At 35.9% G+C, this 23,714-nt stretch overlaps 1 protein-coding gene across 5 annotated transcripts; it reads left to right on the top strand.

The window, feature by feature from the left end:
- The first annotated feature begins 325 nt into the window (after window positions 1-325).
- Window positions 326-23,482, top strand: LOC131165036 (uncharacterized). 5 transcript variants are annotated; one of them, XM_058122669.1, is made up of 7 exons: window positions 326-524; window positions 604-671; window positions 10,237-10,318; window positions 16,549-16,632; window positions 18,551-18,590; window positions 19,777-19,846; window positions 23,282-23,482. In XM_058122669.1, exons 1-6 carry the CDS (start codon window positions 469-471, stop codon window positions 19,786-19,788), a joined length of 342 nt encoding a protein of 113 aa, XP_057978652.1. In that variant the 5' UTR covers window positions 326-468; the 3' UTR covers window positions 19,789-19,846; window positions 23,282-23,482. The 5 variants fall into 5 exon arrangements, with proteins under 5 accessions (XP_057978652.1, XP_057978650.1, XP_057978651.1 ...); XM_058122668.1 differs by having other exon boundaries at window positions 352-524; window positions 19,777-22,151; XM_058122670.1 differs by lacking the exon at window positions 18,551-18,590 and adding an exon at window positions 16,732-16,785 and having other exon boundaries at window positions 352-524.
- Window positions 23,483-23,714: the final 232 nt, after the last annotated feature.

The following is a 23,714-nucleotide window of genomic DNA, read 5'->3' as shown; positions in this document are numbered from 1 at the left end:
ATTCTATGAAAAAAATTTCATTGGACCAAAGTGCTACAAAATAAAGAACAACAAATTAAAGGGGAACATAAAGATAATATTTTTAAGGATATAAATGTCTCAAAAAATTAAATGTTATATACTTTTTAAAATCTCAAAAGATTTATGTAATTTTTTAAATATATCTATAAATATATATAATATATACATATATATATATATATATATATATATTTCAAACCTAAAATATTTGTATTTTTTTTAAATAAGAAGGAATCATGCGATGAAAAAACAACTTAGTTTTTTTTGATTTAAAATAAGTATTTTCCTGAAAAGGGTATTTTTTATAATTGCATATGTCAATAGTGCTCATCTGAAAGGGGCATCGTCCCTGCGGTTCTATATTACCATCCACGTCAAAGCCCTACACGGAAGAGGCGAAAATTGAAAGAACAACAATTAGGGTTTGTTTGAAGAACTGATGAAGAAATGGCATCGCTTGGATCAATGAAATCAGCCATATTCGACAAGGAACAGAGAAAACAGTACTCTCTCTCTCTCTCTCTCCCTCTCCCTCTCTACGCGCGTGTTTTTCAATGGAGCTCATCACTTTGGTGTTTGCAGGCAGTGTCAGGCTCACATCCGAGGCCTTAATGCATACGATCGGCACAAGAAGTTCTTGAAATATTACGGTGAGATCATGTATTTTTAATGAATTCCTGTCATTTTTTTTCCTTTTTGCTTAATGCAGGTTTGATAGAACCTTTTTTTTTTGTATGTATGAATCCATTCAATTGATTTTTTTCATTTTGTAGTGGACAGAGGTTTCTGACGAATTTGATCTTATTGAGCGACAAATGTTTGATGTGCTCCACGTGGTTGGATTAATTTATTGGTTTATTTTCTGCGTGAACTGCAGAAAATGCCAATCTCTGAACTAAGGCTTCCTTTGCATTTGGGAAAGGGAATGCGTAGGGATTGGGAATCACAGTAGTCGTTCCCATCCTAATGAGAATTTGTGTGATCGGACTCCTTTTAGGCGTTGATTAGTTTGTGGGATGCAAGATACCCGCAGGAGTGTTTTTTTTTTCTCAGGAGGAACATTTTTGTTTGGTTTATGTTATAAGATTCTCAGAAAATGTGCCATTATCATCATCGTTTCTCTTATTTGTTTAAAAAAAAAACATGAGAATGGGATGTAGGAATTTGATCCTGCAAAACCAGATGCCACTTTAGCATGTTTGGATCTTTGAATCATTTAAGTAGGAGTGGGAATATGAATCACTAGGACATAGAGAATTTGTTTTGGCTGGGCAATATTTCCATTTTGAGGTATATATACCCATTCTTCCCACCTGGATTGGAACTGCCACACCCTCTTATTGATTTGGATTTTCAGGAATGGTAATCCTCTTTTAGTGGTGAGATCTGCCGTGAGTGATTCGCAGTATGCAAGTCCCATACATCGGATCCATTCCTATTATTGTGAATTGGTTCTAGTATACCCAACATGGCAAGTATATGGCTGTACAATGAAAAACAAATTGCCTTTTAAATAGTGAATGAGGACATTATCTTTAATTAGAGCCATCACCATGCTGATGGACCAGCCTGGCAGCCAAATGCATACACATGATTAGCACACTTCACTTTATAACAGTAGTCCAAGTGAGGCTTGATATTCTTTCCATTTGCAATCTTACTTTTGATAGAACTAAATGTTTTGTTTAATCTTATAGCAATAAAATTGCAGTTCGTCCATGGTATAATATATTATATGAATAAGAAATAATATTTAAGTGCATGTTTCATGTATGCTCTAGTAAAATAGTTTGTTATTTCAGATATACATGATGCAGCCTTGGAGCTCATTGGTCCTCACATCCCTGCTCCATATAGGAGTATAGGAGACTAGGGTTCAGGGGATTTGGGGATTGAGCGGCTCAAGTGGCAATCTTTTGAAAAAAAAAAAAGACTCTAGGACAACCGTCATTGTTGTGCCCAAGAGATTATTACCTTTGGAAGAGGCCTGAAAGGTTCTTGGCTTCTTGCTTCTAAATTGAGAATTGGACAATAGGAAGCATGCAAATAGTGAGCTCTTTATTTGTTGTGTCCTCATGTCCTAAAGCATATGGATGATGAACATTCTCCTTCACTAAAGAAGGCAGGGGGCTACAATCATCCGCACAATGCTTATATCCCTTCTTGATGTGATTGTCAGTTTGGATGTTTATGGGCCAACACTAGGTTTAACCTAAAATTATAGAATTTTTATTTTTTTAAAACATGTTTAAAGTTTAATCTAAACTCTCTCTCTCTCTCTCTCCAAATAAGATCAATTTTCTTTTTTGCTCGTAGTTCAAATTTTACTTAATTTTAATTTTTAAAATTTAATATTTTTCAATAATATTTTGCAATATTTCTCAAAATTTACATAATTTTGATTGTTTCTCAAATAAAATTTATGTGGAAATAAATGGTTAGTTCTTATTATTTTTTTAATAATAATTTTCATTCTAAAAAGAAACATAAAATTATTAATTTCTTTTCTCAAGCAAAACGAAGTTAATTTAGATGAATTTAAGTATAGTAAATAAGATGAGTTTAATTATACATTATCAAAATATTTCATTACAACGTCAATATATTTTTGGGATATTTTTTTCGAAGTAAAAAACATGTGGCGGTTAGTAATTAGTCTCTCAATGTTTCAAGATTAATTTATAATATATTTTCTTCATTTAATATGAATTCAGTAATAAACATAATTTTCTATGTGTTTTATAAAATTTTATGAAAAATTTAAAATTTAACGATAAAATATTCGATAATATTAAATTAGTAACATTTAATCATTCAAATTAAATGGTAAATAAGTAAAGAAAAGTAGTTATTCATATTTTAAAGTTTTTTTTTTGAATTTTTGATAATTCCAAAGTACATTTAATTCTCATTACTATTGAGTTTTGCATCTAATTGATAATTTTATTAATTATATAATATGCAATTCCTTCCCTAAATTATCAAAACTGCCATACACGTAAGCATGTACACACAGATTTGTGTGCACATATCCATATTAATAATACATGTTCAATAGATCATTGTATCTCTTTACTTAACAACATCTCATCCATTTACTTTACTCAATAGATAATTCGTTTTTTATCTCTTTTCCTCGTCTCCGTGTCTTCCCTCTGTGCATAATGATGCCATATCTTCCTTTTTGGTTCCAATGTTTATAGAACCTTTTGGGATTTCCATTTATTTAGGTCTCTTAATGATAGGGAGGTAGAGGAGCTCCTTTTTTTTTGGTTGTTGGAGGGCTGCCATCCTTCCAATAGGAGGGAAGATTTGGTCATGGGTTTTAGATTCCTTGGGGGTTTATTCTTTTAAATACAATGTTTTAAATTGTTAAGGCGTAAGGCAAGGCCTTTTAACCTTTAAGATGCAAGGTGTAAACCTTAAGGTGCTGAGGCATAAGCCTATTTGAGAATTGTAATTTTAGATAAAAATATGTAAATAGACTACATATACATTAAAAAAGAAGAAAAAATTAGGACCAAATGTTAAAAAAAAAAATAAAAAAAATGTAAACTGCTTGTTGGCCATTCAAAATTGCTAACTTTAATTCATTACTTATATCATGGCAAAAGATAGTTATAACATTACAAAGTTGAAAGTTCAAATTATTTTAAAGGTCTAAGATACAACTCTCAATTATTTTGGAAATATTGAGGTTCAAGAGTTTCCAAAATCAACTCATATTACGACATTCCTTTTATATAAATATGCAGTTAAAATTTTCTAGTGAAATCTAACTAACTTAAGAATCACACACCCAAATTGTGTAAGCTTCAACAGAAAAAGCACAAAAGGCTTGTTTTTTTGTACAAATACATAAGCCTCAATGTGTAATGTTTACCTTTTTGGGATTTGGTATTTTAGATTGAGCCTCAAAGTGTTTTAGAAGGCATGATGGTAGAGCTTTTTAAACATTGTTTAGACATATGTGTGTATATATATATATATATATATATTATATTTATATATGATTAGAGCTAACATGTCCAATCCACTTTGTTGTAGAATTCGATGGTCAAAATCCCCTTAAGATTATAAATTTTCTTTCATTGATTGTTCTTAATTAACACCAAAAATGTGCTGAAAAGTAGGAGGCATTTGAAGGTTTTATCTCTGGCTTTATGTTTTGACAGCTAACCGCCCCCTTGGGCCCCCCAACACACACACACACACACACAGACGCAAACCATCGTTCTTTCACTTGGAAGGTTTGGAATAAGTTGTTTGGTTTGTTTGGTTGAATTGCTCCCTTGTGATCTGCTGGTCACGATTTTGAGTCCAAGGAAACAGCCTCCCTACATAAAAGTAGAGGTCAGGCTCCGTACACTATGACAACCTGCCCCTACCCTTACAAGGTGGGGAGCCTTGTGGCCTAGGGATGCCTTTGTTTGGTTTGTTTGGAGAGAACTAGTTTTGTCCAGAGCTGGTGGAGGATTTTTTGCCTATTCCCTTTACAGGATTTGGTAGGTAGAGATGGCTTGGATTTGGGTGGGATGTGCAGTTTCTTTGTGTTCTTTGCTTCAGGATAAGATCCATTTTATGGTCTTGCTTTGGTCTTTTGCGGTTTTTCTTTTTGTGTCTGTTTTTTTGGTATCTACAGTGGGATTGGCAGGCATTATTATTTTTTTATTATATCTTTTCTTTTGTTGTTACCTTTTCTTCATAGGATGGTTTTTATTCTCCCTTTTGTACATTCTACCTTCTTTTTAATGGAACCTCTTCTTTTGTATCCAATTTTTTTTTTTTCTTTTCTTCTTTAAACTTCCAAAGCATAATGACTTTGAGCCTGTTGTAGACTTGCCTCGCAAGGATTATAATGTTTTGTTGGAGATAAATCTTTTTTCCCAGCATGGAGCCCCCTGCATTGCTTTTTCGTAAACCATTTTTGATAACCCAATATTCATTAATGTGCCAATCATCAATCTTTATGTTTCTTTAGGGACGGTGTTTTTAGCAAGGTTTTGAAACCTGGACCAGTGTCCAACTATTAGAGTGTAAATATATATATATATATATATATATATATATATGTAAAATAATAACTTAATTATGTACCAATATGAGATAATATAGAGACGGTGGTCATATCATTTTATTAGATAATTAAAATAAACAATTACTGATACATTCTAGTTAAAAATTGTATTTTAAAGAGAAGTGTTAAACTTAATATTATTAGAAGTAAAAAAAATATTAAAATATATTTGGTGTGAATTATTTTAAATAAAATAATATAATTTAATTTGGTGTGAGTTAGAAAGATAAACTTTGTATTTTAGGGAAAAATATTGTTAAACTTATTATTATTAGCAACAACAAAACAAAACAAAATCAAGCCTTAGTTCTACTAAGTGGGGTTGGTTATATGAATCCTTTTCCGCCAATTTATGCGATCATGGACCATTTCTTTTGATAAATTCAAGGATATTAAATCCTTACTCACTATCTCCTCCCAAGTTATTTTAGGTTTACCCCTACCCCTTATACTACCCCCCACAGTAATTAAGTCATTCTTCCTCACAGGTGCACTATAAGGCCTACGTTGCAAGTGTCCATACCATTTGGGTCGTCCCTCCGTTATCTTATCTTTTATAGGAGCTACACCTAACTTACCATGAATATGTTCATTCCTTAATTTATCTTTCAATGTTATACCACTTATTATTATTAGAATTTAGGAAAATATTGAAATATATTTGGTGTGATTTTTTTTTAAAATTTAAATTAAGATATTATAATTTAATTTAGAGTTTATATTTCATTTGGTTTGTGTTTTATTTATTTTATAGTTTTTGTATGACCACACAACAACAAATTTGCTGTAGTGGGAGTGACTTTTGTGAAGGGGAGCTTAGGATAGGCACAATGGTAAGGTTGTCGCTATGCAACCTGGAGGTCACGGGTTCGAGGAGTGGAAACAACATTTTGCAAAAATGTAAGGTTAAGGCTGCGTACTATAGACCCATTGTGGTCCACCCCTTCTTCAAATCCCGCATATGCAGGAGTTTTGTGCATCGGGCTGCCCTTTGGGAGTGACTTTTTTGGTAGTGTGGTCACTGTGCTGCACTCTGGCCCTTAATTTTTTATTAATGGTAACTAAGTAATAAGTTGTAAGGGACTGGGTTGACCAGCTGCTGATCCCTGTTCAGTCCAGTTTAAGCCGGTTCTGACATGGTCAGCTAGGTCACTTTCGGTTCATGGCAAATTGATGCAGGGGCAGCATCAAGGTTTTGCAACCATGGAGAAATTAGAAGAGAAGAAGGAAGGGGAAGTGAGGAGATACCAGGGGGAAAACTCACGTTCAACTTCGATTCAAATTCATCAACAACTGCCTACATCATGGCTTTCACATGCTATTTATAAGAAAGCCTCTAAAGATATGACCTAAAACTACATTACATTACAAACATATCCCTAGAATACACAGTTACTACAAACAAGCTCTCAACATATATAATCCTAATACAAGCAAACTACACACACATACTTAAACAACTAAATCACTTAGCACATTTGGGTTTTGGACCCAATAAACCATTCACCCTATTATTTGACATAGGCCCCCTAATTGGGTCAAAATGATCATCTAAATAGCCGCTTCTCGTCCTACATCAATTCCCTCCTTCTGGAAAGAACTTGACTCCGTAGAGTTGGGGAAAGTACCAAGGAGTCCATCTCCATGAATAAAGTCATCTGTTTCATAAGAAAAGAACCAACAGTATGCTTCAACTTGGTGAGTGGAAGAATTCATGATGGCATCAACTTATACTTCTTTTTGTCAATGGAGAGAGAGAAGAATTCTCATATCCATGGTGCTTCACCTTCCTATCAAATAGTCTTGGTCAGCCCAAAAGAATGTGACAAATTTTGAGAGGAAGGATATCACTTTGTACTGTTTCCATAATGGAACCAATCTTGAAGGTAAGCAGCAATCATTGACCTTCAAGTTGGTATCATTCACCTAAGCAATTTTGCATGGTTTAGGATGAGGCTCAACTTTCAAATTTAACTTCTTTATAGTTTTTTATGAAACTACATTTGTGCAACTATCAGGATCAATAATCAATTGTTTTTGGCATATCACTTAAGAGTTTGAATGACGTTGGTCCACCCCCAATCCTGTCTCTTTAACAGTTTAACCTTGTGGGAAGAGAGCATATGTCAAAGCACTAAACACGTTCTCAAATTGCTATCACCATCTAAGTCACTTGGAATTTCTGTTTCAGCTTCAACTACTTGAGTATCATCATCTTCCTCCTTTTCTGCAACAGCCATGAATTGTTTAGGGCATTGTGCAGCCCGATGTCCAAAACCTTGACATTTAAAGCATTTGAGTGATGGTTGGCTTTTAGAAGTTGTTCCAGAATGCTCAGGAGTCTTCCTAGAGGCACCTTTACCCAATTGCACAACTGTTTTTTCTCATACCACTCCACTAGTACTCATCTCAAACCGAAGGGCTGATGTAGCTCATGGAGGATTGTGTTGCATGTCCTCCTCAATCTGAGTGGCAATCTGTGCTGCATCCCCAATTGTGATGAGTTGACATGCAGCAAGTTTGGAGGCAATAGCTAGCTTCAACCGTTTGTGTACAAAGCTATCATTACGTCCTCTTTCCATTCTATATCTGCACGAGTAGCCAAATGATAGAATCTACTAGTGTACTCCATCATTGTCTTTTCTTATTGCTTCAAATCAAAGAGCTGGAGATGAACACACTGCTGATGCATGGCTCGCTTCATCTCAATACCACCTTGTAATCTCACCAAATCTCCTTCTTCTAAAGATTGCCCTTTGTTTAATCCACCAAATTCGAGCAGTTCCCTTCAATTTTGATTCAGCAAAGTACAACTTTCTAGCCTCATTCATGTCATGCCATCGGAAATAGTACTCCAAAGAATACACCCAATCATCAAATTCATTAGGAGAACCATCACCATTAAAATCTGAGACTTCTAGTTCAACCCTTATTCAAATGATTATTTCGGCCTTCACACAACGTAAAAGCATGAGGGACAGCAGCTATTCCACCATCTTGTTTGGTAGGAAATTCCATGGGCCTTTTACCTAAGGCTGCAACTTCGATTGTTAGCCTATTCAAAGCAGCAGTAATAGTCTCCAAAGCATTTTCCATATTTTGTACCCTACCGGATAACAACTCCACCTTTGCAGAAAATTCAACATCGGTCACCATGATGCACTTATATGAAACAAATCACGAACTTCACTTTCAATTGTTTAAGAACAATCTTTAAGTCACCTTGAATCTTGAGTATCATGCAAAAATGAAACAAATTCACTAGAAAAACTCACGAATGGCAGCTATAAAACCTGAATTTTGATGCTGGCAGCGACAATTTCTAGGGTTTCGTGCCAAATTATCGCGCTTGCTTACACAATTTCAAATTAGGAACCAAGATATCATGCTGCAAATCAAAATATCATGAGAAAACACTAAGTTCTTGTGGCTGGGAACCGATTTCTCATGATTCTGGCAGCAGGAGGGAAGTCTGGCAGAATTCGACTTGCAGTCGCTGGCACGTGGGGTATGTGAGTCGCTGGTGGCGATTTTCCGGCAATGATTTTCTATTGATTGGTAGATCGAAGGGTGGCAAATCGAATGGTGGTGGTGGCGTGTCAAGAAAAACTCCAGAAATGGTAAATTTTGAAAGGGGGGGCGGCTGGAGAAGTTCAGTTGGCACGTGGGGCTTCTCAGCTGGTTGGTTGGTGATGAAATTTTGAGGGGACAGGTTTCAGGGGTTTCTGTTTTTGGTGGTATGGCTGGTGTTGCAGGATGGTGGCTGGAAAGTGGTGTTTGAAGAAATGGGGACATGGCTGGAATTTTCTGAAAAGTTCTGAAACTGCAGAACTGCTTTTGGTTTTTTTTTTTTTTTTTAAACTGAAATTTTAGAAAGGTAATGATGAGACGGGAGAGTAACAGAGAAGAAGAGATTAATGGACTAAATGGAGAGATTGGAAGATGAAGAGGAAGAAAAGAAGATGAAGATGGAAGAAATAGAATATCTAAGAAGTAAAAGTTGCCGAGATGAGAATGCTTTGATGGATAAGTGTTATAACACTGAAAGATAAATTAAGGAATGAACATATTCGTGATAAGTGAGGTGCAACTCCTATAGAAGATAAGATAAGAGGGGGATGACTCAGATGGTTTGGACACTTGCAAGGTAGGCCACGTAGTGTGCTGGTGAGGAAGAGTGAGTTACTGTGGGGGGCAGTTGAAAGGGTAGGGGTATACCTAAAATAACTTGGAATGAGATAGTGATTAAGGATTTAATAACTCTGAGTTTGTCAAAAGAAATGGTCCATGATCGCATAAATTGGCGGAAAAGGATTTATATAGCCGACCCCACTTAGTGAGACTTAAGGCTTGGTTTTGTTGTTGTAGACTGCTGCAAGTAGAGGAGACAGCAACAGAATTTAGAAATCAGAGGGCTGAGAGAATTATGGGAGAGAATTAAGAGAAGAAGAGAAGGAGAGGAGAAACAGACAAGAAGAAGAGGGGCAGACTGCCGCTGGGCAGCAGGGAATTATGGACAGAACAGGAGGTCAGAAACGGAGAAGAAAGAAGAAGAAGAGAAGGAAGAAGAGGAAGACATGAGGAGAAGAGTGAGGGAGAATGGGTGGATTGAAATGGAAGAATGGAGATCTTGGTTGGGCTCCGATACCAAGTGATGCAGGGGCAGCATCAAGGTTCTGCAGCCATGGAGAAATTAGAGAAGAAGGAAGGGGAAGGGAAGAGTTACCAGGGGGAAAACTCACATTCAACTTCAATTCAAATTCATTAGCAACTGCTTACATCATGACTTTCACACACTATTTATAAGAAAGGCTCTAAACACATGAAATTGCACATGTACCCCTAAAACTACATTACATTGCAAGCATATCCCTAGAATACACAATTACTACAAACCAGTTCCCAACATATATAATCCTAATACAGGCAAACTACACCCGCATACTTAAACAACTAAATAACTAAGCACATTTGGGTTTCAGACCCACTAAACCGTTCACCCTATTCTTTGACACAGGCCTTTTAGACTCGTGAGTTATTGAAATTCCACATTTATAAGAGAATATTTTAAATTTACCACTTTTTCCCCTATAGCAATTAAAGAAATGCTTACTATTTTTTGGTTTTATTTTTAACAGTTACCTTTTATGGAAAAGAAAGTTCTACGCACAAAAAGCTGCCTGTCAAAACTGATCAAGACACTCTTAGAGAGGGATACTGGTATGCTCTTGGTAATTTTTCCTGTCTAATTACATCAGTTGTTGCTCTTCTCCAGTATTAATTTGTTAGTTTCATTATGTGTCATGTTTGTCTTGTATTGGTGTTTCTATACTCTTTACTTGTACTTAATACCTTGGGGGAAAAAGAAATTGTGGCATTTTAGTTTTGAGGTGAAGTTGCAACTTTCTTTAATTTTTGTATTAAGGAGTTATTTTGTGGAGCTGACTCATGGATTTTCTTTTCTCTGTTATGATATCACATCGAGGCAGCAACTTGTGCAGAGGCAACATATTGTAAACTAGACTCCTCTCCCACTTTGCTGTTGGTGTGGGTATTTTATTTTGAGGTGTAGGTCAGGATATTCTTTAATCTTTGTATTTAGGGAAGATACTGCTCTATTATAAGTAATGGGGGTAATTTTGTGGAGCTGACTCATTGATTTTTCTTTTCTCTGTTATGATATCACATCTAGGCAGCGACTTGTGTAGAGGCAGCATATTGTAAACTAGACTCCTTTCCTATTTTGCTTTTGGTGTGGGTATTTTATATTCAGGCATAGGTCAGGATATTCTTTAAAAGGTATTTAGGGAAAGTACTGCATTATTATAAGTAAGGGGAGTAATTTTGAGCTGACTCATTGATTTTTCTTTTCTCAGTTATTTAGCCATATCTAGACAGCAGCTCATGTAGAGGCAATGCATTATAAACTAGAATAATGAGAATATCTTTGCATCCAAATTTCTTTGGCTACTTTAGGATTTTAGCTGATCTGGCTGATTGATGCAGATTTTTATTTGTTATCTTGGATGGGTCAACCCTTTTTTATTGGCTTGGTGCCATCGTGACTGAGCGGGAGAATGGAGAAGACATTGCTCACTAGGATTAATTGAGCAATGAGTGAAACGAGTGCTTAATTATCAATGCATGGTTCTCAAATTAGGGGGAAATTGATAGGATAACATTAGGCCAGTCATGCTTTATAATATAGATTGGTAGAAGAAACAATATACCAAAATAATAGTAGCTGAAATGAAGAATTGACTAATTGAGGGTGTTGAATTGGATGGTTAGCGAAAGAAGAAGGATTAGACATGAATGCATTCACAAAACATTCAAGATAACTTGGAAATTTTTCTTGAGGTGGTTTTGTCATGTGTAAATGTAATGAATACCAATTAATGAGCACAATATCAAGACATAAGTTGTGAACTGATTCGTAGATACTTCTGACTATGCGTTTCTCCTTCATCTGTTTATTTTTCTTTTTAGTTTAGGAATTTCATTGACATGTATCGTAATCATGGGGCTGACTGGGTGACTTTATTCCTAATGGTTATTATGGTGTACATGTCTGTGCAGTTTGGATGTTAATTATATGGGTAGTTAATTTACAATTTCTCTACCTAGATGTTACTTTGAATTTGTTAGGACATCCTTGAAATTTCACATTGCATTTTCTTTACCATTTGAATTACAAATTTATCTTCTAATTGAGTTTACCAATCAAGATGATGGATTAATGTGGATAGGCATCTAAACATGCTACACACATTTAATTAGGGTCATTCACATTTATGAGAATGTTCACTTTTGGACTTTCGAGAATCTTGTTTGGATTCCCAAATCAATTGGGATTTCTAATTAATGTGTTATGATTCCCAAATCAATTGGGATTCTATATAATGTTAGGATTATTTAATGTTTGTTAGGATTCCAAAATCAATTAGGATTCTATTTAATGTTAGGATTATTTTTTGTTTGTTAGAATTCCTAAATCAATTAGGATTCAAGGTGATATTTTACATTCCTAATAGGAGTAAGTTTCTCTACCCTATATATTTGTGTAACGCCTAGGGGGCTTTTGCATCCAAGCAATGAAGTAATAACATAATTCATAGCCTTTGGCTAATTTGGAGGTAGATCCCCTCAAAGTGATCAAATCCTATTTTCTCGTACTATTTTCCCTTTTTTAAATTTTCCTAATTTATCCACGATAAAACTATAGGGTCTTGTCATTTGGTATTAGAGCCAACGTTCTTGTGGACGCTGTTAACTCACTGACAAAGGAAAATCTTGGAATTCTTGATCTCCACTCATACTCAATGGCCTAAGAAAATTCAGTAGATTTCTAGATGGAAGCTAGGCTAAAGGCTAAATTGAGAAATCTGTTAAAGTTCTCAGTTTGAAGAGATCCAAGTATCACTCTCTAAATTGCTCATTACATCTTCCCATATAGAGAGAGAAGATGATGTCTCTACATTAGCTAATTGTAGGGAGCAGTCGTACATGCATAAAGGTGGTTACCAAGGAGAGCATGATCATGGCCCTTTTTGTATGAAGGTGAAATTTCCTTGGTGGGATAGCGATGATCCCTACCGATTGGGTTTCTAGGGCTGAAAAATATTTTCACTTTCACCGCACTCTAGGAATATCTAAAGTTGGGATTGCTTCTATTAGTCTGGATGGCGATGCTGTTCAATGTTATGACTGGTTTGAAGCTCGTTATGGAATGCTTTCATAGGTAGAATTTGATTTTGGATTACTTGTCTGATTTGGGCCCACTAGATATGAGAATACCGATAGAGAGCTTGTTAAAACATGCCAAACTAGCATTTTCTTGGAGTATTAGATACGATTTGAGAGCTATCAAACAAGACTATAGATTGGAATCGAAACCAAATCATGGGCTAGGTTGTTAGAATCGGGATCTTACATAGGATCGTTGGGAGGGTCCGCAGGATTGGATTGTAGGATCGGATCGTGGATCGTAAGATTCTACTTACAATGTAAAATAAATTAAAAATTTATATATTTGGCAATTTATGACAACTCTCAATAAAATAATCCTAAAAATGTGGTAGTAAGTTTAAGAAATTTAAACAAATTTTAGGAATGTAACTAGCTTGCCAGCTAGGACCTAGCTGGTTTTTCTTTAACAATTTTGAACCTTAAAAAATATATATATATAAATAGGCTAACTGCAAAGTGCTCTGCAAAGGGCAACCTGTTGCTAGCTTATTTATTTAATAATTATAATTAAAAATAAAGGCAAAAAGAATGAAGAGAAGAAGGAAAAAAAGAAGGAAGAGGAAGAACCTTTTTGTTAGTTGCAAAGAAAAGTAGAGGAAAAAGAAAGCTATATGCTCTTTGCGTTGGGAAAAAAAAGATAGGTCTCTAGCTTGTCAATAATAAGAGGAAAAAAAAAAAGGAGGAATAAAGTAGAAGGAACTATAAAGATAACATATTAACTGTTATAAGCCTGCAACTTTAAGCTCTTTGCCTGACTGTGCAACTCCCTTTGTTGAAGCTTTCTACTGATCTCAGAGCTCTCAGTTGACCTCTACTATTACTGGAAGAAGTAACAGTCCAATCCTACTGATAGACAAACTAGGATCTGTCTATCAAGAACTCTAAGCTCCTAGTGAGCTTTCAATTTTGAAGGAAGAGAGTTTTCAAGAGATGTTTAGTTGCTCTCTTGACTTGGATTGAACAAATCCTTAAACATGCTCATTATGTTGCCCTAACTTGATGCATTTAGCCAACTAGACCAAATTTTCTGTCTATTGCAAAAGTAAAGTGTTTGGGCCAATAAAAATATACATCGGGCCTTTTTCGTTTAAATCCTAAATAGGAAAAATCCATATTCCATTGCAAAAGTAGGATTGGTAGGATCACAAGTAGGATTGAGATCCTAAGATCCTAAGGTTCCAGATAAAGTCTTATTGGGATCTCACTTTATTAAGATTCTACTTAAGATCTGGATCGATTAGGCCAGTATGGATTGTAGGGTCGTAGAATTGCACAATCCAGATTAGGATTTTGATAATCATGCTCGTGGGTACTATTGAAGGTCTTCTAGTTGACATTCAACGTGAGGTCAAGGTGTGTCGGCCATAGACTATGATCATTGCCATTTCCTTTGCACTGTTAGAAGAAGAGAATTTGGGAGAAGAACGTCATCACTCCAGCAAGACCATTAGCAAGCAGAATGTTAACAGTCCCATCACACCACGTGCTCCTCACAATCCTCCTTTTGAACGATTGACTCATGAGGAACTTAAAAAGCGATTGATAAAAGGTTTGTGCTAGCATTGTGATGGAAAGTGGCATAGAGGGCACCGTTGCAAAAAAAGATGATTCTTGATGATTGAACCAGTGGAGGAGCCAGAAGAGGTTGAGGATGACCCCCCTTATTCAGATCAACAACGTGTGGAATCTGATGATAATGATTCAGTTCATGCTTTAGCTATTTATGCTAATCCTCAAATTATGAAAATTAATGGCTTCCTAAAATGCCAACCTATTACTATCTTAATTGATACGGGTAGTACTAATAATTTCATGGACATTAAAATTGCTAAACAACTAGCCTATCTAGTGGAGCAATGTGAAAAGTTTGATGTGAAGGTTGTAGATGGATGGACCTTGATAGTCAGAGCAAATGTTCGAACTCCAAAGGTTAAACTTATTATGCAGAATCATGAGTTGTATGTTGATTTCTTTTTGCTTCCACTAGAAGACCATGAAGTGGTTTTGGGTATTGAATGGTTAAGGACTTCAGATGGTGTAGCTTGTAATTTCTTTAAACTGGTTATGAAATTCGCCGTGAATGGCTAGAGAGTGACTCTTAAAGGCAAATGTTGTGATGATATTACTAAAGTTTCAAGCCATCGTATGGAGAAGCTCCTTAAAAAAAGCGACATGGTTGCTGGTACAACTTCGAGCATTAGAGGAGTTACAACATCAATCTGGGTAGGATGAAGGGCTAGACTCTTATTTCAGAATTTTTTGACCCAATTACGGTGCCATAGAGATTGCCACCTCAGCAAACACATGATCACTGTATTCCTCTATTGCCAAATCATTTAGGTCATTTGGGAACTGTACTCACCACTCTTTGTGAGCATCATTTGTTTTTCAAGAAATATAAATGTAGTTTTGCTCGACCGCATGTGGAATACCTTGGGTATATTGTTTCCCAAGAAGGTGTTTTAGTGGACCCTTCTAAAATACGACAAACTGGCCTATTCCACAAACAATTAAAATGTTGTGAGGATTTTTGGAGTCGACTAGTTACTACTCCATGTTTGTCAAGGATTATGGAATGATTAATGCTCGAATGACTGCTTTACTGAAAAAGGATGCATTCAAATGGAGCAAGGAAGCTGAACAAGCCTTTGTCAAGCTTAAGCAAGCAATGTCCACCACACTAGTTCTTGCCTTACCTGATTTCAACAAGGTGTTATCATTGAGTCTAATGCATTAGGAGTTGGCATTGTTGCAGTTTTAATGCAAGAACGTGCCCCATTGCTTTTACAAGTAAGGTTTTTTCTCCATCTCACATTGGCATGACTGACAAAGAGATGCTAGCCATTGTGCATTCAGCTACAAAGTGGAGAGATTCCCGGAGTTTATTGCCGCTTAGCCTTGAGGACAAGGCTGATTTGAAGGAGGTGGGAATGTTAGGATTCCCAAATCAATTGGAATTTCTAATTGATGTGTTATGATTCCCAAATCAATTGTGATTCTATTTAATGTTTTTAGGATTATTTAATGTTTGTTAGGATTTCCAAATCCATTGGGATTTCTAGTTAATATGATTCCCGAACAATATTTGTTAGGATTCCCAAATCAATGAGGATTCGTGGTGATATTTTACATTCCTAATAGGAGTAAGTTCCTCTACCCTATATATATATGTGTAACTCCTTTGGGGTTTTTGCATTCAAGCAATGAAGTAATAACATAATTCATAGCCTTTAGCTAATTCGGAGGAAGATCCCTCAAAGTGAACACACGTTATTTTCTCTTACTATTTTTCCTTCTATAAATTTCCCCAATTTCTCCATGATAAAACCCTAGGGTCTTCTCAAATCCCAAACATTTTCTTCTCTCTCTATTTCTTCATTCCGCAAGCCAACAGTTCCCTTGCTTGCTTTTTTTGGGTTTTTTGGGGGGTTGGGTGGACTGGTTTGCATACACTTCTGTTCTTTTATGATCAGTTTTGCCTTGGTATACTGATAGTGCTAAGGCATGTCTTCCTTCTCAGCTGGTTGCAATTTGGCCCCTGGCCTTTGATTTTCTCGTACCCTTAAAATTTATTGATCAAAGCCACAACATTTTTATTCTCAAAGAGTGATAAAACATTTCATTCTCCAAGAGTGAATATTCTCTAAGAATATGTATTTTTTGAGTTGTTTGCAACTAATTTCTAGGGTTAATTTATATAGGTTTATACGTTCTGAAGAAGATGATATAAATCTAACTTGGGAACAACGGCTGGTGAAGCGTTACTATGATAAGCTTTTTAAAGAGTATCCTTCTCAAACTGATGTTATCTCAGATTGCTTATTTATTTATTTATGTATTTTGCACCATTGGGTTCGTAACTTGCGTTTCTGATCATGATGTAGTATTGATGATGCATTTTCAGTTATGGATCTTGAAAGACATAATTATTGAAAGGGGTATGCATTATTTAAATCACTGATATTATATTTAATTTATGTAGAGTGCTGATTATGAGCATGTGCACATGCATGGTTTATTTCCCCGTATATATATATAAAATTATATATGTTTGTTGTCATTTTGAATAATTTCTATTGAGAGGTTATGATTATGAGCATGTGCACATGCATGGTTTATTTCCCCGTATATATATATATATATATATATATAAAATTATATATGTTTGTTGTCATTTTGAATAATTTCTATTGAGAGGTTATGATATATGAGCTGGGGCATTTCAATTTGTGTCCCTAACTTTTAAAGTGTGTCACTGAACCTCCTTGAACTTTAGACTAGAATGGAACTGCCAAAGTTTCCATCCAATGTGTAATTGTATATTAAGAAGCATGTGTTTAGCTAAAATAGAAAAAAAAAATAAAAAAAAGAAAGAAAAGTCACTCTATAGGGCCAAATCTTATACAAGTAAGCTAAATGGGCTAAAGCAGGGTGAGTGAGAAGGGCAGGAAGTGGTATCCATCTGGTCATATTGTCTCTTAGCAAGAAGTAACAACCCTTATTCAAGAAAAGTGGATACAAAGGGCAAAATAATTTGACATTCTTTAGGAAGTCGCTATTCGTGCTGTGGGTGACTTTGTGAATAGATGCTTCATAAAAATGTCATTTTATTCTCTTCTGTGTTGCTCCGTTTCTTGAACAGAGGGGTAATATTTTTTGTTAGTGGACCATATGGCAGGAGAGAACTTCTTCTTGTCTTCCCTTATTTGTGGTCAAGTTTGGGCCACATGGAGTGCTTTCAAATGTTTCTTATGTTCTAGTTAAACATGTGTGGCTTGCATTGTTCCCATGCTTTTCTTATTTTTTATGGAAATATTTACAGTTTTACTTTTAGTCCAAATTTCAAGGTGGTTTATGAACACTTTAAAAACTAGGGAGGGGGCAAATTGAAATACAAATCAAACACCACAGCACATGCTTTTGTAGGGGTAAATTGTAATGTATTCTAAGCAATGTGGCATGATTGAAATAAAATATAAGTTTAATTGAGATTTTAGTGCGCAATTTGGCATGCTTATGGAATCTAATGGAAACATTGAGTCACGTTTGGTTTGCGGAATGGAATGGGATAAGAAAGGAATGGAATAAAAATTTGAATGGAGAGTATAATAAAATCAAGTTATAAATTTGATTCTATCCCTCCCCCTCGGGGGGTGATTCCACTCCATTCCTAAAACCAAACATGTAGTAAAACCGTATCCTATTTCCTCTGCTTAATCATTGTGCTTGCCCCCTTTGAGTTTGACTGACAACTGAATACTGTTTGGATATGTCTTCGCGGACTTGCTACCCCATGTCAAGATATCTCCAGGTTATTCTGATGGAACACCAGTGAGATCCCATTTGGATCAACTTTTTAAATCTGCACAACTTATTTTAAAGGATGCTTGTTCATTAAAACTTTTCCTTGGAATTCGATTTTGGCTTGTTGAGATGTAAGGTTGGATGATTTGTTGCTCCTCTGTTCGATAAATGGATACAGTTTTGACCTCCTTTTGTACTTCTATCATGTGTTACATCATTTAGGTCCTGTTATTTTAGGGGATTGGCAATTTATTTTATTATACATTACGTTTTAAGCACTTAGAATGTCATATATATCTATATATTGCTGGCATTCAAGTCTTGATAGTTTTACTTCTACCAACCTTTAAGTAGAATAGATTAGTGGTTTGTTGTTCATTGTTCAATGCCTTGTTGAAGATACTGCATAGCTGATATGTCACAGTACAAGACCGGGAAGGTATGTTTAGCTTACAACAAATGATTTCATAATCTTGCTGTCGGATAAAATGTTAGAAATCTAATGATTTAACCTTGGTAACATATTTTGTGGGGGTACTTAATTTTTTAATCCTCTGGTCAAGATTCTGAAGTGTAGCGTGTAGGTAACAAATAGGAACCTTGTATTTGTTAGTCACAAGGCTTTGCTACCGGTTTACAGATTCTTATTCATTCATTCCTCTAATGCATAACTTGTTTTTCTAAAGCCAATTTTGTGGTTGTACCTAGATCGCCTGTAACTTTTTCTTAAAGGATCTTATGGGCTACAACTTCTTAGGAGAGCTCACATCTGTGCTGCTTATTGCTTGGATGTTCCCATTTGTTTCATATGATATCTGGATTCTTACAAACTTTGGTTTTCACATTTATTCATTGGCAGTATAGCTTGTAAGAGCTCACCAAAATCAGTCAATTAACCACTGTGCAGGTCATAAATTGAAATGCTTGGATCTCCTTAGAGAATAATGTAGTTTTTAATTTCCTTTTAACACACAATAGACCTGGCTCACATTCAGACATTTCAATTTGTGTAGCAAGCTAGACTCCTTGTGTGTTTAATTCTTTATCTGTGATAAGTTAGCATATGTTTCAAAAAAAATTTTTTATAGCTTAAAATGTCGCATTGCAGAGAATTTTATTGTGAATTTCCATTTTCTTCCTCATAGAAAATTTGCTGAGTAAGGTGAGTACACTAGTAGTTTCAGATGTGGTAGTAGCTACATAACGCACTAGGGCAGAGGAAACCTACTTGTATGGGCGGATATAATTTCTTATCCTTAGGGCTTTTGCCAGTAAACTATTGTTGAATACGTGAGTACAGGATTAATTTAACATTTAAGGGCTTATTGAGTAAGGTGAGTGTTCTAGTATGTTTTAATTGTGATCTTAGGGTTACCTAAGTATCAGAGCAGAGGGGTGCTACTTGTATGAGCGGGTAATCACCCCTATTCTTGGGTAATCTCGTGCGTTAAACCTTTGCATGTGATTGTTAGGTTCAGAAAATGACTTTCAGTATTATGTTAATGATTTACAAATATTATTAAATGATATGTATAATCTCAAGATGGCCACACGCTGAGTTTAATATATTGTTTCTTCCCTTACTGAGATGTGTCTCACCCGAATATGAATTCATTTTTTTTCAGGATTTCCTCTAGATCGAGCTTAGAGAGCTCGAGATTTTATAACATTGTTGGTAAATAAAAAGAGAAAATGGTATGTTTTTATGTTAATTTTGATTTGTATATTTTATGTTTTATGATTTATGTTTTAAGTTTTATAAGATATGGATGATTGTGGAACATATTGATATTAGTGGATAATGTTTTAGAGACATGCATATATTTAAATACAGGTGGATGATTAATTTATTATAGTTGGTAGTTAGAATTAGTAAACTCTGGTATTATGATATATGGAGATTATGATTATATTTTCCGCTGCGTATGTTATGACTTATGAATCTATCAAGATATTATCAGGTATAATGCGTCGGACCCGAGTTTAAGGGTTCGGCACGTTACACAACTCCCACTTGTTCTCATTCATGGATGTTGGCTTACCCTTCAACGGTAAGTGCAATTCTTTCATAAACAAATAATGTTCAATTTGCATCTTCCAAAAATCGAAATTGTTTCCATTGAATATTTCGATTTTTTAGTTCTTTTCATTCGACATCTCGATTTGCTAATCTAGAAATGGAATTAGTTCAAATGGATAGCACGGTTAAATCCGAAACGATCGAAAACCCTAGAAATGGTTTAAGTCGCTCGAAAAGTGGACCCAAAATGACTCCGAAAAGCTCAGTCAATGTTTGTCAAATTTGGTCAAACATGCTGACGTGGCATGCTGGCACGGCCTGCTAATGTGGCGTTTACGTGGCAATGTGGGGCCCACTGATGACATGCCAGCTGACTTGGTAGGGGCGGGGGCCATATGCTGATGTGGGCTGTTGACGTGGCACATCTGCTAACGTGGCACCTCCGGCTGACGTGGCACCCACAAGTTGACGTGCTCGGCTGGCGTTGCAGCTGACTCAGTGAAGTTGACGTGGCCGATTCTAAGACGACGAGTTGGATCCGGGTCAGGAAGGGGATCTTGGGTTAACCCGGGTCTCAGTGTCCTGTCGGGTCGGGTAGTGAACCGGGTCGAGTTAAGGTTGTCTGGGCGAGGAAGATGCGTGCAGCGCGTGAGGGACTGGTCACTGGTGCGTGGAGAAGTGTCCTGCTCCAGCGGGGCGCATGAGGGTGCGTGAGGCTTCTACTGAACTCCTTTCGAGCTCCGATTTGCACGATTCTCTTCGTCTTGGCGAGATGAATGCGATGGTGGCCTCAAAACTTGGTTTCGATCCACTAAACAGAGCTCTAATTTCGGGATCATTTTCGATTGACTTTTTTGCTCCAACCGGGCTCTGATACAACTTGTTAGGAACCTGTGAGCATCTAGATCAAAGTGACACCAAAATTTTAACGTAGTTCGGTCAATAACGGTTTACGTCCACGGAGCACACACCAAATATTCACTATCGCCAGAAAAATTACAACTCTCACACACACACTCTCTCTCTCTCTCTTCCTTCCTTTCTTCTCACTCTCTGCACTCTCTGAGCTTCTCACTCTATCTACACTTTCTCTGCACTATATTTTACATCATCCACAGCCCTCTATTTATAGGATTTGGAATTTAAATCACAATTAAGATAAAATTAATCATGAATAAAAGTTACAACAGAGAGGTTAATGGTGGATTAATGCAACGCGTTTCTGACTCAACTGTGTCTCCTGGCTCCATCTCTAATAATCTCACACTTGAAGACAGAGACGCCTCAGTATCATGAATAAATAATGTGCTCAAAATATGTGTTTTCAAGCATGAAGATTAACTGAAGTTGTAGTAATCGGGAAAAATAAAATTTTTTAAAAAATAATAATAAAATAATAAACTAATAAAATAAAATAAATTAATAAAATTAACAAGTAAAATGAATAGTATGATAAGGAATATATATATAATTGTGCAAGCTTCTCCAAGAAGCCCCATTGTTTTCTCTCTCTCTCCTACGACTCTCTCTCTCTCTCTCTCTCTTTTTTTCGATTTCGGGCTAGTTTTACGTTGGATCGACAAACTGAAGCCACCATGACGCTCCTGGCGAAGTTCTCTGCAAATCTGCCGGATCGGATTGTTAGAGAAAGCAATTTGGAAATCATCCTTAGGTTGAGGTAAGACTTTTTAAGTGAAATTTGAAGTTGTGACAGTTGAGAAAAGTGTTATAAGCGTTAAAATATTAAAGTTTAATACTGGGAGTTTTCGTTTCCAGGGGTGTTGATTGGGGGAACGTTGGGAATCATCTCTAAGTTGAGGTAAGACTTTTTAAGCCGAATTTGATTTAGTGGTAGTTATAGAAAATATTGTACGTACGAAAATACTGAATTTTAATTTTGCGAGTTTTCATTTTTAGGGTGTTGAGTTGAGAACCCTGCAGGTGCAGGAGAAATTTTCTTAGGGACATTTCAGGAATCAGGTAAGGGGATAAACTAAGTTAGTTCCTTTTGAGAAAATGCATATATAAATATATATGTAACATCTGGTTTCAGGAAAAATAAATATATTTATATATATGATTTATATTTAGAAAATACTGTTTAAATGATAATATGTTGAATACGTGGAAAATTTGTTCAATGTGACATGAGTATAAAAATGTTGTGAAATACTGTTTTCTGAGAATGTGGATGATATGGATTTTTATGATGGAAAATCGGCGTACGGGTCAAGATTTTTATATGATTTGTCGGTGTACGGGTCGTGCTATGTGACTGTGATTTGCCAGCGTATGGATCGTGCTATGATTTGTTGGCGTACGGGCCATGTTATGTGACTGTGATTTGCCGGCGTACTGACCGTGCTATGTGGATGTGATTTGTCAGCGTACGGGCTGTGCTATGTTTGCTGGCGTACAGGCCGAGTTATCATAAAATGTGTAATACCGGCGTACGGGCCGATGATTTTTATGATACATGTATATATGCAAAATGATATGATTGATGTGAAAATAAATGATATGAGATATCTATATATCACGATTTTAGTATATGTTATATGATATCAGAACCTGGTTGACTTGATCTAGGCTAGCACTTACACAATACAGTTGCTATGTGTTCATGGTCCTCGTGATCATGTTATCTGTGTTAACGTCGCTGTACGGAGTAGTGTGAGATTGGATGGTTGATGTGGTTATTTTCAAGAAGTGTGCTGTTATCACCCCTAGTGTACGGACCAGTCTGGGTAGACCCATTGGACGTACAGACTACTGTTTGACATGACAGTGGTCGGCCAACCATTGTCAGGTCCAGCTTTCGGGCCACACAACCCAGTCATGTGGGGGTAATACATAACAACAGCCAGCTAACCTATCAGGGATGTTTTATGTTATTATTATTATGATATGAGATGAAAAATGTTTATGAAAATGCATTATGTTCTGCCATGTTTTGATATACATATGTTTTTCCAGATTTGATAAACAGTACTGAATATGATATGTATGGTATATGTAGAACACGGTATACTCATATTGTCACACACTAGTATTAGTTTATTTTTCCTTATTGAGAGGTGTCTCACTCCTAAATCTTATTAACTTTTCAGGAACCCCAGATATGAGAGGGAAAAATCCCGCTGATCTAGAGTTGTCAGTTTGCCCTTTTTGAAGGGTAAGTTTTGTAGGGACAGTTAGATTTTGTGGGGAAATGTTCCTAAATGATTTTTTGGATGTATATATGGAAATACTGTAGACTATAGCAACTCTGGTATATTATAAAATATGGTATTGAGATGTACATTATTATATGTGTTCTCCTATTAGGGCTTCTACTGTATGTTATGATATATCCTTGATACCCACGGGTTCAGGTGGATTGTGATCTATTGAGTTGGAATGTGAGACGTATGGTATTAATTTTATGATGATATTATTATATAAATAAAATTTGTTAAAAAATGAGCAGGTCGTGACAGAAGTTGAATACAACTTCATTTTCTCTGTAGTCGCCACCTTCTGTGAGTGAAGGAGGGATTCGTG

This window comes from Malania oleifera, chromosome 9, assembly GCF_029873635.1.
Source record: "Malania oleifera isolate guangnan ecotype guangnan chromosome 9, ASM2987363v1, whole genome shotgun sequence".
In the NCBI taxonomy this organism is placed as follows: Eukaryota; Viridiplantae; Streptophyta; class Magnoliopsida; order Santalales; family Ximeniaceae; genus Malania; species Malania oleifera.
This window is presented reverse-complemented; position numbering and strand designations above follow the sequence as displayed.